Genomic DNA, 16,159 nt, shown 5'->3' with positions numbered 1-16,159 from the left:
CTTTAGCTGAATTTGCTCTACACACCATTAGTCATTTTTTTAAGGCTTGTGTTTGTTCATTCATGTTTGTTTCACATCCATCAGCTTTCGGTTGAAGTTTCAGTTGCCCAGAAGGGGCCTGGATTGCTGGGCTCAGCTGCTGAGATCACCTCCTCTGTCAGCCAAGCTGCCTGAGAACACTGTGTTTTCTCTCAGTTAGAGGTAAGAGCAACTTGAAGGAGAGTTTCAGCTGGGGTTTATAGTCTTTTCACACCTCCTGTGGTCATTAGAGGAGGAGGCAATGTGTCGTAGTAGTTACAGCAAGGGACAGCGGGTTAGTAACATAAAAAATCCAGGGCTCTGTTCCTGATTCTGCCACCGAATGATCTTGGGACAGTCCTTTAACTGCTCTGTGCCTCAGTTTCCCTATATATCATACTATGATAATAAGACTGTCCCTAAGTAGATACCTCTACGGGCCCTGTCACTGTAACATCTGAATTATACTTGTCCACCTTTGTGCTTTGATGTTCTGGGTTGGAAGATGCCATGGAAGTGTGTAGAGTTATTAGTGTCCTATTACCTTAAACATCCCACAATAGGTGTGGTCAGAGCAGGGGTGTTAACCCCAGTGTCCTGGCTAAATTCTTAAGTTAGGCAATTTTATTCTGCCTACAGGTATTAAACACTCCTCCTTATAGCTTGAACTGGATGCAATATTCTTCCTCTCTTATGGTGCTGTGTAACATTGTGCTCAGTTTAAAAACTGCTGCTTTTCACTTCAGAGGTGGCTGCATCTCAGTGGCGCACGTGTTTGAAGCAATATTTTTTAAAGAGCAGTTATACTCTGATTGTGTAAGAATGGCACAGTCTCATCAGCTGTCCCCTCTGTACATTTCGGATTCTTACTTGCTCACTTTAGTACCCAGCGTTTGGCCCATACAATTTTTGTTACTGATGATTTTGCACAAGCCAGAAAAGAAACAGCTTGACTTTCAAATCTCAGGATGCGTGTGCATCTTTGGCCGTGAGGGGAAAAAAGCAGCCAACATTTGACTGGTATACTGAGCAAATCCACACCAAAAATCACTAAGGCTCAATAAACATGGAACACTAAGGTGTCACTTTCCAGAGCGGAACCAAACTTGGAATCTGAAGGCTAGCGAGAGGAACAACTGCATTGAAGATAAGAGCTGAAGGAAACACAAGTCACAGTCAGAGATTATAAACTCTTTGGTGCACGGACCGTCTTTTTGTTTTAAAGTTGAGCACATGCTTTGCTCAACTGGAGCCTAGTATTGGACTTTACAAACAGATGGTTTTGCAGCTCCCATTGATTTGGTCTCCCACAGGGTCTTTCCCCTTAACTGAGCAGTGGTTCATCAACAAAGGACTTTAAGACCAAGGGAAAGTCCTTCATTCTTGCTAGGCAAAACTCCCCAGCGACTTCCGTGGGAGTTTTGCTTAAGTAAAGACCATAGGATTTGACTCAGATTAACAGACACATTTGTTTCACACTCACTCATCTCTTAAGATTTGTGGCTTCTCCTCTTCCCCTGATGGGGCTGGGTTAGTCAAGGTGCAGAAGGGCTATTTGTTTAAGCTTTGCAGTATATTTCATTGTGTAACTCTTACGCCTTTGCCTTCTGTATAATACCCCTTTATAAGGGCTCTCTGGTGTGCAGAGATCAGCAGCTGCAGAGCATGCAGTTCAGTGCAGATTGTTTCAGAAGACACACACTGTGCCCGCTCTTGGAGACTTTACTTTTGTTCTTTCTTGCTTAGTTGTTCCCTTAAATCTGAAATAAAAGCTCTTCCTGGCTGACAGTACCTGTTTACACATTGTGTATGGGAAACGCAACAGATGTAATCAGCTCTGATATATCGGAGGAAAGAGGAATCTTTATTATTACAAGCGAGTCTCATCTTATGCAGGGGTTCCGTTCCGCGGTTAGCGTGTAAAGCGAAAACCGCGTATAGTCAAAATTACATTGAGTTGAACGGCAGGCGGAATCACCCGCACTACAGGCACAGTATTAAAACTGTTATATTTCTCTTTTTTTTTTCTTTTTGCCGACCGCGTAAAGCTGAAATCGCGCATGTTAAATGTGCGTAAGATGCGACAGACCTGTATTTTATAATACAGCACTATAGCTATGCATAGAACAAACAAAAAACATAGCCTCTACCCCAGGTCCTTACAATCAGAGAGGAGTAGGGCACCTGACCTCATTCCAAAGGCCACCCCAGGGGTCCTTTGCTGGACTCTGAACCCCATCCCAGGGGTTGCACAGATAGTTGGATAAAACGCAGTGTGATACAGTGAGAAGGGAGGGCAGGCAAGGTGGGGTAGGAATGGAAGGGAGATGTGCACAGGCTATTAGAACAGGAGTACTTGTGGCACCTTAGAGACTAACAAATTTATTTGAGCATAAGCTTTTGTGGGCTACAGCCCACTTCATCGGATGCATGTAGTGGAAAATACAGAAGGAAGATATATATATACACAGAGAACATGAAACAATGGGTGTTACCGTACACACTATAAGGACAGTGATCAGTTAAGGTGAGCTATTATCAGCAGGAGAGAAAAAGAACTGTTTGTAGTGGTAATGAAAATGGCCCATTTCCCACAATTGACAAGGAGATATGAGGAACTGTGGGGGAGGGGGAGGCATAAACATGGGGAAATAGTTTTACTTTGTGTAATGGCCCATCCACTCCCAGTCTTTATTCAAGCCTAATTTAATGGTGTCCAATTTGCAAATTAATTCCAATTCAACAGTCTCTCGTTGGGGTCTGTTTTTAAAGTTTTTTTGTTGTAATATTGCAACTTTTAGGTCTGTAATCAAGTGGCCAGGGAGAATGAAGTGTTCTCCAACTGGTTTTTGAATGTTATAATTCTTAACGTCTTATTTGTGTCTATTTATTCTTTTACGTGGAGACTGTCCGGTTTGGCCAATGTACATGGCAGAGGGGCCTTAGGCTATTAGGTTACCTGGTGTCACAATTCACGCTGTGTTAATCCCATTTCTTTACCTATATATTATTTATACATGTAAAGCCTGATTTCCAGAGCACCCATGATCTCAGCTGAAGTCAATGGCAGCTGTGGGTTCTGCGCAAGGAAACAGCATCTTCACTTGGTCCATCACTTTTGAAGGCTTTTAATAAGAAGTCACCCTGGTTTAGATTTTCCAGAACAGCCCTCGTCAGTAGTTACCTAGAGAAAGTAAAGAGAGACGATCCCTTCCCAGCGGTGATAATATTTTGGACCATCAGATGGTCGAGAAAATGGCAAATGCCACTTTGATTCCTCCATGTTGCCTCTACCACTACTCTGTAAATCCCGCTATTTATCCACCTGCATGTTTCATTTCAGACCCGTCTTTCCCGATTCTGCTACAAATTTAGAAAGGAAGTTTAGGAGCCACATTTCATTCTTCACCTACACACTTGGGGTAGCTGGGTGGTGTTAGTGGCCTGTGAGATACAGGAGGTCAGGCCCTTCTGGCCTTGAACTCTGTGACTTCATATGTACTTCAGAGTGGGCCCAGTGGCCAACTGGACAGCACAATAGACTGCCCTGGTCCTCATTCCGGGCCTTATCCAGAGCCCATTAAGTCAATGGAAAGACTCCCATTGACTTCAGTGGGCTTTGATCAGGTCCTTGCAGAGCGTAGTTATGCGGCTGCTGTCGGAATGGCCTCCTTGGAAGTTGGATTATTGATTGTCTTCCTGTACCGAGCAAACATTTCTCCCCTGGCATAGATCCCTGTGGCTCTAATAAACGAAGGCCATCTCTCCAGTTACAGCGGCACATTGTCCCGATATAGCTGTGCTGCTGTAAAAGCGCTTGTGTAGCTGCATTATGCAGACAGGAGAGAGCTCTCCTGTCGACATGGAAAATCAGCTCAAGAGTGGCGGTAGCTATGTCAGCGGGAGAGCGGCTCCTGCTGACATAGCGCTGTGCACAGGAGCGCTTATGCAAGCAAAACATATGTTGCTCACGGGGTGTGATTTCCCCTCCCCCCCCTCCCCCCGAGTGACAAAAGTTTTGCCGACATAACTACTACTGTAGACATGGCCTACATTGAATTGTTTTTCTTTCTCATTTGGATTGTTTTGGAGGCGCTGGGGAGGGGTGTTTACAAAGTGACAATAAAAGGTTAGAAGAAGTTTATAGGAAGACTTTGAATTATTTAACATCTCTATTGTAGGGCGTTATAATTCAGGGACCCCTTGTCCGAATCAATTCAAATCTTGCAAAACAAAAAGTTGTACTTTGGCACTAGATCAAATCAATCAATAAGGCAGCTGATATGACTTTTCTTGTGGAATATATTTGGGAAGGGCAAAATAGGACGTAAAAGAGAAACCCAGTTTCAATTTTAACCCTGGATTAGCAACTCCCACTGATTGATTTAGCTTATTAGAACTTATTCTTATACACCCATGCAAGCTAAGTGACTTATCCATGGTCACACAGCGAATCAGTGGCTGAACTGGGAGCAGAACCCAGGTGTCCTAGCTACTTGTCAACTAAGGGACACTGGAGTCAGATTCTCAGCTGGGGTAAATCAGAATAACTCTAACTGAAGTCATTGGCACTATGCTGATTTACACCAGCTGAGAATCGGTTCCACTCTCTCCTCCCTTAGGCTGTGTCTTCCTTAGGGGAAAAAAGTGTGTTTTTCCATCAAATTAGCTGAACATCCCTGAGGAAGACAAGGCAGTGTGTAGTTTTCACACAAGTGAACTGGTCGCGTTAAAGACTATGGGGGGAGCCTTGTCTTCACTCTGCTGCTAACTTGAATGAAGAGCACCCCCTTCTTTTCTGATGAAGACAGGGCCTTCATGGCTAATGCTGTTGTGAAAAGAGCTAAAATCCCCATACAGGTCGTTCTCACCTATCACTGAGAGGAAGTGACGTGTCCATGTGAAGTTTGCATGGCACAAGATGCTGTGATGTGACCTCAGCAGCTGAGCCCAAGGATCCAGGCGTCTCCTGGCTCTTCGGGGCAGGCAGAGCTACCGCTAAAAGCCAACGGAGGTGAAACAAACAAATACAATCCTTAAATAACAAGTGGTCAATAAAGGCAAATTCAATTAAGATGAAACTCAAATATCTGCTCCCCCTTATTGTTATGGGGTCAGTGCCAGGGGCAGAGGGATAAAGCTGCAGACGAGCCACTGACCATAGAATCATCCTCAACTCCCTCCTCTCCCCCCCCCCCCAGCTACCCATCCAATATCCAGATTGGAGTGCATGCTCCTCTCGCAAAGACCCCTCTGTGGCTGCTGCTGGGCATGGCTCCCAATGCACATCTATGATGCTACATAAGTAATGAATAATCACCATATAAGATGATGGGGGCAGGGAGGGATAGCTCAGTGGTTTGAGCATTGGCCTGCTAAACCCAGGGTTGTGAGTTCAATCTTTGAGGGGACCATTTAGGGAACTGGGGTAAAAAATCTGTCTGGGGATTGGTCCTGCTTTGAGCAGAGGGTTGGACTAGATGACCTCCTGAGGTCCCTTCCAACCCTGATATTCTGTGATAACCACCTCTGCCTCTCAGCCCTGAGGGAGTGAGAAAGATCCCAGACACTCAAGAGATATTGGCCCAAGTCAGCCCATGGGGCAACAGGGAACAGCTGTGTATTTGATGATGTTTCACACAGAACCAGCTCAGCAAGTTTAATAATAACAGTCACTTTAGTGAATATGGCCTTAACTCCCTCCCATAGGCACTGACTTTTATTTTTCTTTGCAGGTGCCCCACAACCCTCTCTGCCCCGAGGCCCCGCCCTCACCCTGCCCCCTCCCCCAAGGCTCCCCCTCACTCTGTCTCTTCCCACCCCCACTCCCTGAGGCCCTCGCTGCTCTCTGCCCTCCCACAAGCCACCAAACAACTATGGTTGGTGGGCGCTAAGCTCCCACTATTTTTTTTCCAGCCCTGAGCAACCACAGAGTTGACACCTATGCTCCCTCCCTTTCCTGACGTTCTCCTCACCGCATTCCTGATGGGTTTGCAAAGGAGGTACTTCATGTCCTTTCACTTCCTGCAGCATGCCATAGAGATTTCAGTGTAATGTTACTTAGCTAGTGAAAACCAAGGGGAGAGAAGAAATACAGATCCTCTACCTTTGTCACAGCGCACAGGCGTCTGCTGCGGTATTTTCTTGTCCGTTCCATTTACTGTCCCGTTCTCCCCTATTGATAATTACAAGAGTTACATGTTCGCAAATAATCACATGAACTTGGGTGATGTGTAATGACCTGGGATTGTGCAAAAAATCCCAGTGATGCTTTGTGAGATGGCACAAGCTAGGAATTCCTAATTCACATAGGCCTACCAAGCTTTGTAACACTTACTGTGCCTCTGTAAGAAGAAAATGGCATCGTGATATCCTTGTAAATAAAACTCACGGAGCACCTGCAGGGGAAACCACTCAGCGTTATAAAGGACAGTCATTCCAATTGCAAAAGAAGTGTCCCTGTAGGCAGTAATTACAGTGTTGTCAACTCTTGCCATTTCATTGTGCATCTCGCAATATTTGGTGTTTTTCTTAAAGCACCAGCTACTGGAGTCATGTGATTTTTTTAAAAAAAAATTATTTACTTTATTTATTTATTGGTGTGCATCTCTGCTTTCATTAAAAAACATTGCTGTGGAGAAAAGCCTGAAAATTTGAATTCTAAAGGCTGAAACATCAGAAGGCAAATAGAACCTACCCAGAATTTTTTTCTAAGGCAATTTTTTTCTAAGGCAATTTTTAAGCAATCTCATGATTTGGGCTGGGGGCTGATTTATGATCCTCACATGCTTGGGGTTGGCAATACTGAAATGATGTGGCACTGTGCAGTGCCTGAGGCTACTCACCGGAGGACTGGGTGGGAAAATACTATAACTAAACCTGCACAAGTTCTCAACTGAGAGCTGGAAGGTGCTTTGGAAGAAGCTAATGCAGCTGAAATAGGCAGGGCAGTCCCTCGGGCAGATGTCGACCTCTCCTGTGTAAGGGGATACTGTGATCACGGTATCCGAGTCCAAGCCAGGCTGCACGTTAGTCATACCTCCATCAACGTAGCGCTGAGAAGACATGTGGTTTGAATCAGATAATGGTTCATCTTCTGTGTGAATCACAGCATGCTTATCTCGTGTACGCCTTAACAAGAGAGCCAGATCCCATTAGGAAGTCCAGATCACAACTTAAGCACGTAAAATGGGAACTTTTGGGCCCGGTTCTCATTTACATTAAGGCCACTTAACACTGGAGTGCAAATCACACTGATGCCCATTTTAAGGCCTTTTTACACTGTCTTAGTGCAAATGAGAATCAAGCCCTTATGTAGCTAATGCCATTAAATGAAGAGGGGTCTCGTGGTTAAGGCAACGGATTGGGAGTAAAGAGATCTAGGGAGTGGATCCTCAGTTGAAGTAAATCAGCACAAGTCCATTGCGTTTACTGGAGCAATTCCAATTCACACCAGGTGAGAACATGGTCTCGAGATTCTAGATGCCATTGTGTAGCTCTGGGTTCAGGACGGGCCCTATAAGCATACTGCAAATGAATATAAACTTGTGCTAGCCGGGCACATGATAGTGCTAATGGCTCAAGCAAACACTTGCAACCTGGAGGGATCCATATGCCCAGAGCTTAACTCAGCTCACTGGTTTCATTTGCGCTTTTGCCTCCTCCACAGCTCCTAGCCAAACTGAAACTTGCATTAAATCTCAAGGGGTGTGAAGTCCCATGGACTTGAAACTGACAAAAATGCTTCTTGGAATAATAACCCACTAGGACCCCAGGCAGTAAGGACTGCGCACCGCAGCTGCATGCCTGAGATCCATGTCAGCCCACCGTCTGGTGGGATCAGAACATTTTCCGCCTGGAGCATTGGCAAAATGCACTCACCACGCCTTGGAAGGAGGGAGGGTTGAATCCACAATAGATAGGAAGGAAGCAGCTACAGATCACTGCCTGTGGGGAGAGGGGCAGAGGGTTACAGGTGAGTAGAGATAAATATTTTAGAGGCACATCATCAACCAAGAAATTTCCCTCTGAAAATGCTGCACCTATTGTTACAAGTAACACCTCAGACTGACACGATGGGGCGAGCGTAGAGGGGAAACAGCCTGGATGTCTTTATTTCAGTGTGTTGATGCTGTGCCGTTGCCAGCGTTTTGTGTACAGGCTCTTTGGCTGCTCTGTTGTTGGTTAGTTGCACTTTCCATCTGAGGTAGGGCAACGGACCAGGTGAGGCGGGGGCTAGTCTCATCTCTGCCACTGACTTGTTATGGGACCTTCTGCAAGTCACTTCCCCTCCCTCTACTTCACTTTTTCCATCTGTAAACTGGGCATAACGATGCTTTTCTTCCATACGGGGCCAGCTCTTCTACAGTCAGTGCTGCCCACTCATCTAAGACCAACACATTGTCACAACTGATTCAAATGAGGACTGAATTCCAAGAGCCTGTTAAAGGTTTGATTCCCATTGTGCCGCCTGATTGGAGAATTCTAGAGAAACTGATGGTGAATCCAGCTGGATAGCTCTATAAATTGCTAGGTCAGAGTGGAACTGGCATTTTCACTCATGGGCACAGATCATGCAACAGGCAGAGTCAGTCACTATGGGTTAATTTGTATGTGGCCGCTGCCTCCGTATCCAGATGGCCTCTGGATAAATAAGCCAACAAGAGTTAGAGCTGATGGAATATTTTGCTTATAACTTGATGCTCAGCTGGGGGTGGAGTCTCTGTGGAACCGGACCAGGCTGGAATTCTCCCGTCCCAGCCTGCACCTGCAGTTTGAATTAAGTTCAACAGGATTCCTCTCTCCCTAATAAACTCAGTTGTTATTTTCCTAGCGCATCGTCAGTTTAATTACTTCCCCCTCTTCTAAATACATAGGAAACAAAGCCACCGTTACCTGTATGAGCTCCTCCTTCGATCTGTACTCTGAAATGATGACGTTCTGTAAGTCCAACAAGCGCGTGAGGGAAATGCAAAGCTTCCCCGAAGCCAGCTGGTGTGAGTTCTCCGGCAGCTCTTTACGCAGCCCCTTCTCTATGATCCGAAGCATACAGTGACCTGGACAAAGGGTGAGAATACTCGCTTTCCTGACTTCTTCCATAGCTTCATGAAAAAATTCTTCTATCAGACCTGGGAGGGAGTAACCGATCTCGATCACCAGTGTTTATAGACAAAAAGGAACAAATTCTCTCACGTCCCAATAGCAGATGCTATACAGTGATGAGTGTGATATGAGAACCTATAGAATAGAATATTCTAAAATCTGTAGACAAGAATGTGGTTGTTACTTGTCTTGTGGAGGTAGCTAGAATTCCCAGTCAGAGGTCCCATAGTGCTAGGTGTTGTACACGCAAGTAATGAAATGGTCTCTGTTCCAAGATGCCTATTGCCTAAGATTAAGAGAGTCAAGGGGAGCTGTGTGGTACGCATATAGAATTTGGCTCACGGTACCTTACAGTTAATTTGATATCTGGGTAACTTCAGCCTCCATTTAATTGGATCAGAACCCCAGGAACACAAATATTTGTGTTAAGAGAGACTAAGTATTTACACAAGTCCAATGTGTCTAGTGAGTCAAAATGTGCCAAACAAATAATATCGAGTCCCATCTGTGAAGCCCTCCGCAATGATGGGCTAGGCAATATCCATTATTGTTTATTATTATTAAGGACCTGATCAGATTATCGGGGGGCACCCTAAATAAGGCATTTGCAATCCACTCTGGCCCACAATCTGGGCCGTAAGCGTTTTATTTAGGGTGTAGCCCAGGGAGCAGGTTCACAGTCTGTGACCTTGTAATAGTAACAATTTATAATGCCCAATGGATGTTACTTTGCACGCCATTGGTAATATCTTCAGGGCTGATGCTCTCCATTATATGTTAGGCACATTTGGATTCATTGTAGCCTATCGTGATGTATAAATAATTAACAGTATAAAGCGATCTCACCTAGCACTGGGTTATATGTGAAAACTGTTTCCAAGAAGAATCTCAGAGCATATCTTCTCACGGTTGCAAAAGAAAGAGCTGTGTATCTGGGCTTTCCCAGTGATTCCTGCAGGGGGTGTTGGGCGGAGTGGTGTGATAAATATCAGGAGTCAAGGAGAAAACAAAAATCAAACAATCTAGCAGGGGGGAAACAATCTTTTCTCCCCGCAGTTGCTATTTAGCTGACAGCTGCATTTTCACAAGAAAGCATTATGGCCATAAGGACATAAGAACGGCCGCATTGGGTCAGACCAAATGTCCATCTAGCCCAGTATCCTGTCTTCTGACAGTGGCCAATGCCGTGTGCTCGAGAGGGAATGAACAGAACAGGGAATCATCAAGTGATCTAGCCCCTGTCGCCCATTCCCAGCTTCTGGCAAACAGAGGTTAGGGACACCATCCCTGCCCATCCTGGCTAATAGCTATTGATGGACCTATCCTCCATGAACTTATCTAGTTCTTTTTTGAACCCTGTTATAGACTTGGCCTTCACAACGTCCTCTGGCAAGGAGTTCCACAGGTTGACTGTCCATTGTGTGAAGAAACACTTCCTTTTGTTTGTTTTAAACCTGCTGCCTATTAATTTCATTTGGTGACCCCTAGTTCTTGTGTTATAATAAGGAGTAAATAACACTTGCTTAGTTACTTTCTCCGCACCAGTCATGATTTTATAGACCTCTATCATATCCCTCCTTAGCTGTCTCTTTTCCAAGCTGAAAAGTCCCAGTCTTATTAATCTCTCCTAATACGGAAGCTGTTCCATACCCCTCATCGTTTTTGTTGCCCTTTTCTGAACCTTTTCCAATTCTAATAGATCTTTTTTGAGATTGGGCTACCACATCTGATCCAAAGCATCCTGAGGTGAATGGAAAGACTTCAGAGGGCTTTAGCTCACCCGTAAATTGGCAGCAATCTCAATGTTGTAGATTTCACCTCAGGAGCAGAATCTAAATATTGCATCATAGACAACAACTTTTGTAACTGAAGATGTTTGCACATGTTGCTACTAGGCTGTACCTAACACCTCCCCAGTGTGCTTCACCCACACACAATATCACGAGACAGGTCTCTGGATTTGGTCCAACCTTACATCTCACCAGCCAAACCTCCTTTCAAAACCATGTTGGTTTGCGGAAGGGCAACCCCCCCCCACACTCATCTCTAAAAGAAAGGAATTGATGAGTTAAGAGAAACATCTTCCCCCTACTATATCCTAACACCTAACAACGTGCAGAGCATGCAGACTCAGCGCCTCCTCCAAACACAGAGAGATGCTTCGTCCCCTCATCCATCTACCTTGTGCTGCAATGCCAGGACCTTAACTTTGACTCCTCAACAACATTAGCAGGTTGGCGTAGGTACACTGGAGAAGTGTGTTTGTGGCCCGTTGGTAGGGAGATCTGGTCTGATGAGCTCCAGGATGCTTATCAAACCAGTTCCGCGGGGAGGAAAAGGAAGTAAGATCCCTGGGCCAAAGGGGGTATGCATGAGGGATGCAGCAATATGCCAGTTATGACCCACCCAATCCTCATTTATCCCTCTACCATCTTCTTACACATTGTCCCTTGATCCAGACCCCCTCCAGTCTTCTATTCAGGGCTCCCGTTCCCCATTGCCTCTGTCAGAGCTCAGGGCAACTGCACTTGTATTCCCCTCTGTGGTCCACCAACGGCACCCACTCTGTGCTCCCAGCAACTCAGCCATCACCTCTCGTGGGTAGAGACCTGTGTCTCTCTCCCTCTTGACCAGGGTTTTTCCATGATGCACAGTTCCCTGCCCTGTGATATCCCCAGCAAGCCAGACTGCCTAAACAGCCCAGCTTCTGTGCTTTGCTGTCTCTTTGACGGCTAGAAGCAGCTGTAACTGGCAGTCGTGACAATTGACCACACAGCCCTTTGTAAGCAAGCACATTTATTCTTAACATGAAAGCATTCCTGAGGAAACCTATTAAAACAATAAAAGAACCTACGCTCATGCTAACAAACTTACCAGAGATCACCCCTCACTCTGAGAGTGCTCTGGTAGGAATCAGTCCTTCAAACCACAACAGGGGTTTTTCCTGTGGTTACAAATTCATAGCCTTAGCTCGAACTAGCACCCCCATGAATAGTTCAGTCTTTCCTTTATACAGCTGGGGCCTTTGATACTGAGACTCCAGGAGCAGGTGATCATCAGAAAATGGTCCCCTCCTCAAAGTGTAGCCTGGGTTTTTGCATATCCAGAAGTGGGGAATTTGCATTCACCTCCACCTAGAGATTCCCCAGGAAAACCACATTGACCCTCTTTGTCCCCAAAGTCCACTCGTGCCTGGCACATTGTTCAGTATCATATTTGAAGTTCATAACACTTCCCAATGTTCACATCCCATCTCCGCTCTGGAGGTACATGACATACAATCCCAGCCCACACAAGCCATTTGTTTAATACAACGGACCCCAAACATACTTAAACTTAATTCAGTAAGGTCTCCCAGGGATATTGGAGGAAATTCCATATCTGTCACAACCATCACTCTCAGTGGCTGCCCCCCGCTTCTCCAGAGATCAGGACAGTGCTGGCAGAAACCAGATGTTTGGGGCAAAATGCCAGAGGTTTCTAGGTGTAGCTCTCTGGAATTATGCCAAAGAGCAAGAGAAATAAAGATATAGAGAGCTTGACCAGAATAAGCCATTCCATAACAGCCCTAAGTATGGGCCAGGGAGAGCCAGAGAATGACTCAATACCTAGTGGGTAGCGCAGTCACCTGGGAGACCCACATTCCAGTCATAGGCACCAAATTCTGCTCCCGCCGGTGGGTGCTCAATCCCCCTCTGTCCCCAGCCCCGCCCTGACTCCACCCCTTCCATGAGTCCCCGCCCCTACCCTGACCCATCCCCTCACACTCCTGCCCCACCCCCATTCTAACCCCTTCCCTAAAGTCTCCGCTCCCTCCCTGCCCCTATTCCGACTCCTTCCCCAAATCCCCACCCCGGCCCTGCCTCTTCCCTGCCTCCCCCTCTGAGCACACCACGTTCCCACTCCTCCCCCCTCCCTCCCGGAGCAGCCAAACAGCTGTTTGGCGGCAGCAGGGCAGGAAGAACTGGGAGGTAAGTGGAGGAGCGGGGATGCAGCGCACTCAGGGGAGGAGATGGCAGAGGAGCTTTGCTGCCAGTGGGTGCAGCGCACCCACTAATTTTTTACTCTGGGTGCTCCAGCCCTGGAGCACCCACAGAGTCAGCGCCCATGGTTCCAGTCCCTACTCCACTGAATAGTTAAGTGTTTAGACAAAGCGCAATCACTTCTACAGGAGAGCGCTCTGCGCCAGAATACACGACAGCTCAGTCATTAGGGCATCCGCCTGGGAGGCCTGTGTTCAAGTCAGGCTCCAGGTCAGGCAGAGTGGGGATTTGAACCTGGGTCTAACCACACCCCGCTAAGTGCTCTAACCACTCGACTGTTGGGTATGGGAGGGGGAGGCAGCATGCTCTTAGGGTGGCTCTGAGCATGCCTGCCAGATTGGTCCCCACAGGCAAAACAGATGGAGAAACGCCTAGTTTGGGACTCCCATTGGGATTTAGATGTGAGTTTGGCACCGACTTGCTCAGTCATGTCAGGACTGAGGGGGGCCGTGTGCACGCCCAGCTGCAGAAACGTAGGGGTCAGAGGTCTTTGGGTGGCAGCTGAGGAGCGGTTTTGTGAATGCCCATGATGCCTACATTTTGGACTGAGGCACGTGCATCTCTTTTGTGAGTAGCCCTAAGTCACTTGCCCAAGGGCATACAGGAATCTGTGACAGAACAGGGAATTATACCCAGGTTTCTTCAGTCCTAAAATAGTGTCCTAACCACTGGACTAGCCTTTCTCTCATATATACAAGTCGCTACCCTCAGGCACACCAGGGGGACCTGATAACAATCTTCAAATATGCTAAGGGCTGTTATAAAGAGGACCAGGATCGATTGTTCTCCATGTCCTAAAGGTAGGATAAGAAGTAATGGGCTTCATCTGCAGCATCGGAGATTTAAGTTAGATGTGAGGGAAAACTTTCTAACCATAAAGGAAGTTAAGCTCTGGAATAGGCTTCCAAGGGAGATTGTGGAAGCCCCGTCATTGGTGGTTTTTAAGAACAGGTTGAACAAACCCCTGTTAGGGCTGGTCTAGGTTTCCTTGGTCCTGCCTCGGTGCAAGGGGATGGACTAGATCAGTGTTTCTCAATCTTTTTGATACCAGGGACTGTCTTCCTGCCTTCCTAAATGGTGACAGGGAGATCTCAGAGATCGGCACCGGTCCTTGGACCAGTCATGGGGAAACACTGGAGTAGCTGACCTCTTGAGGTCCTTTCCAGCCTTCCATTTATCTGATTCTCTGCCCATTGAAATACCCCTAGAAGAAGCCACGTTTAAAAATACACACATATGGAATAAAGTAAATCGACACCTTCCTTACCTACATCAACTTCACATGCCACTAATGCAGCTACAACTGACCCACACGATGCTCCGTAGACCTTGGATGCTGATCTCAGTATTTCAGGTGCCAATTCCCATAAAGCCTGCACCACTCCTACTTGGTAGTTTATAAGAAACCCACTACCTGAAAAAGAGAGAGAGATTGGGCTTCCGGGGCCCTCTGGATCTTCTTCAGCCATTGCCAACCACACTGGGAGCTCACACCTGCACTTTGCAAAAGAGTTAGTGGGGTGCCGAGCAGCACTCAGCAGATTGTGCTTCTAGTCAGTGACAGAATGTCTGCCTTTGCTGACGAGCCCTCAGCACTGAGGTGTAGGCAGGGTTGGGTGGAGTCAGAAGACGCTTGGTCTTTTTATCTGACGCCATTCATCAACTCGTAGCAGTGGGATTGCTCCATAGCACTTCGCACTCAGTAATTATGAAGGTTGCTTTCTTTATTGGTAATCACAGAGTACAAGTACAACACATTGTTTGTGCAAACAGTAATGACCCCGGTGACAAACTTCAAATGCATTTCCACCGAACTGGCACAGTTTTACCATATAGTAACAGTTTCCTTATCCACTACATGGGCATCATATACATTAGCGGAAACTTTATACAGATGACTAGGGAGGAGTATAAAAATATTGCTTCAGCATACAGGGGTGTAATCAGGAAAGCCAAAGCACAACTGGAGTTGCAGCTAGCAAGGGATGTGAAGGGGAACAAGAAGGGTTTCTACAGGTATGTTAGCAACAAGAAGAAGGTCAGGGAAAGTGTGGGCCCCTTACTGAATGGGGGAGACAACCTAGTGACAGAGGATGTGGAAAAAGCTGAAGTACTCAATGCTTTTTTTGCCTCAGTCTTCACAAACAAGGTCAGCTCCCAAACTGCTGCATTGGGCAGCACAGTATGGGGCGGAGGTGAGCAGCCCTCAGTGGTGAAAAAAACAGGTTAAGGACTATTTAGAAAAGCTGGACGTGCACAAGTCCATGGGGCCAGATCTAATGCATCCGAGGGTGCTGAGGAAGTTGGCTGATGTGATTGCAGAGCCATTGGCCATTATCTTTAAAAACTTGTGACGATCGGGGGACATCGGAAAAAGGCAAATATAGAGCCCATCTTTAAAAAAGGGAAGAAGGAGAATCTGGGGAACTAGCCTCACCCTCAGTCCCTGGAAAAATCATGGAGCAGGTCGTCAAGGAAACCATTTTGAAGCACTTGGAGGAGAGAAAGGTGATCAGAAACAGTCAACATGGATTCACCATTCATGCCTGACCAACTTGATTGCCTTCTATGATGAGATAACTGGTTCTGTGGATATGGGGAAAGTGGTGGACCTGAGATACCTTGACTTTAGCAAATCTTTTGATATGGTCTCCCACAGTATTCTTGCCAGTAAGTTAAAGAAGTATGGATTGGATGAATGGACTATAAGGTGGACAGAAAGCTGGCTAGATTGTTGGGCTCAACAGTTAGTGATCAATGGCTCGATGTCTAGTTGGCAGCCAGTATCAAGCCAGGGGTTGGTCCTGGGGCCGGTTTTGTTCAACATCTTTATTAATGATGGATGATGGGGATGACTGGCACCCTCAGCAAGTTCATGGATGACACTAAGCTGTGGAGAGAGGTAGATACACTGGAGGGTAGGGATAGGGTCGAGAGTGACCTAGACAGATTGGAGGATTGGACCAAAAGCAATATGATGAGGTTCAGCAAGGACA

General features: G+C 46.4%; 1 protein-coding gene across 1 annotated transcript; it reads right to left on the bottom strand.

The window, feature by feature from the left end:
* Window positions 1–2,447: 2,447 nt before the first annotated feature.
* On the bottom strand, window positions 2,448–14,699 carry LOC128837221 (omega-hydroxyceramide transacylase-like). The gene is made up of 8 exons (XM_054028206.1): window positions 14,431–14,699; window positions 8,914–9,146; window positions 7,900–7,965; window positions 6,864–7,073; window positions 6,356–6,416; window positions 6,125–6,193; window positions 4,890–5,016; window positions 2,448–3,202 (listed from the first exon to the last, which is right to left on the bottom strand). The coding sequence occupies exons 1-8, from the start codon at window positions 14,630–14,632 to the stop codon at window positions 3,199–3,201; spliced, it is 972 nt and encodes a 323-aa protein (XP_053884181.1). The 5' UTR covers window positions 14,633–14,699; the 3' UTR covers window positions 2,448–3,198.
* Window positions 14,700–16,159: the final 1,460 nt, after the last annotated feature.

The sequence above is a fragment of the Malaclemys terrapin genome, chromosome 4 (genome assembly GCF_027887155.1).
Source record: "Malaclemys terrapin pileata isolate rMalTer1 chromosome 4, rMalTer1.hap1, whole genome shotgun sequence".
In the NCBI taxonomy this organism is placed as follows: Eukaryota; Metazoa; Chordata; order Testudines; family Emydidae; genus Malaclemys; species Malaclemys terrapin.
This window is presented reverse-complemented; position numbering and strand designations above follow the sequence as displayed.

Bases quoted from the DNA above. Each gene is read 5' to 3' on its own strand.
- LOC128837221 (XM_054028206.1), bottom strand. From the start codon at position 14,632: ATGGCTGAAGAAGATCCAGAGGGCCCCGGAAGCCCAATCTCTCTCTCT. The intron at 9,147-14,430 runs GTAAGGAAGGTG...ACTCCCTCCCAG, and splicing joins GGCATGTGAAGTTGATGTAG to GTCTGATAGAAGAATTTTTT. The intron at 7,966-8,913 runs GTAACGGTGGCT...CTCTCCCCACAG, and splicing joins CGAAGGAGGAGCTCATACAG to GCAGTGATCTGTAGCTGCTT.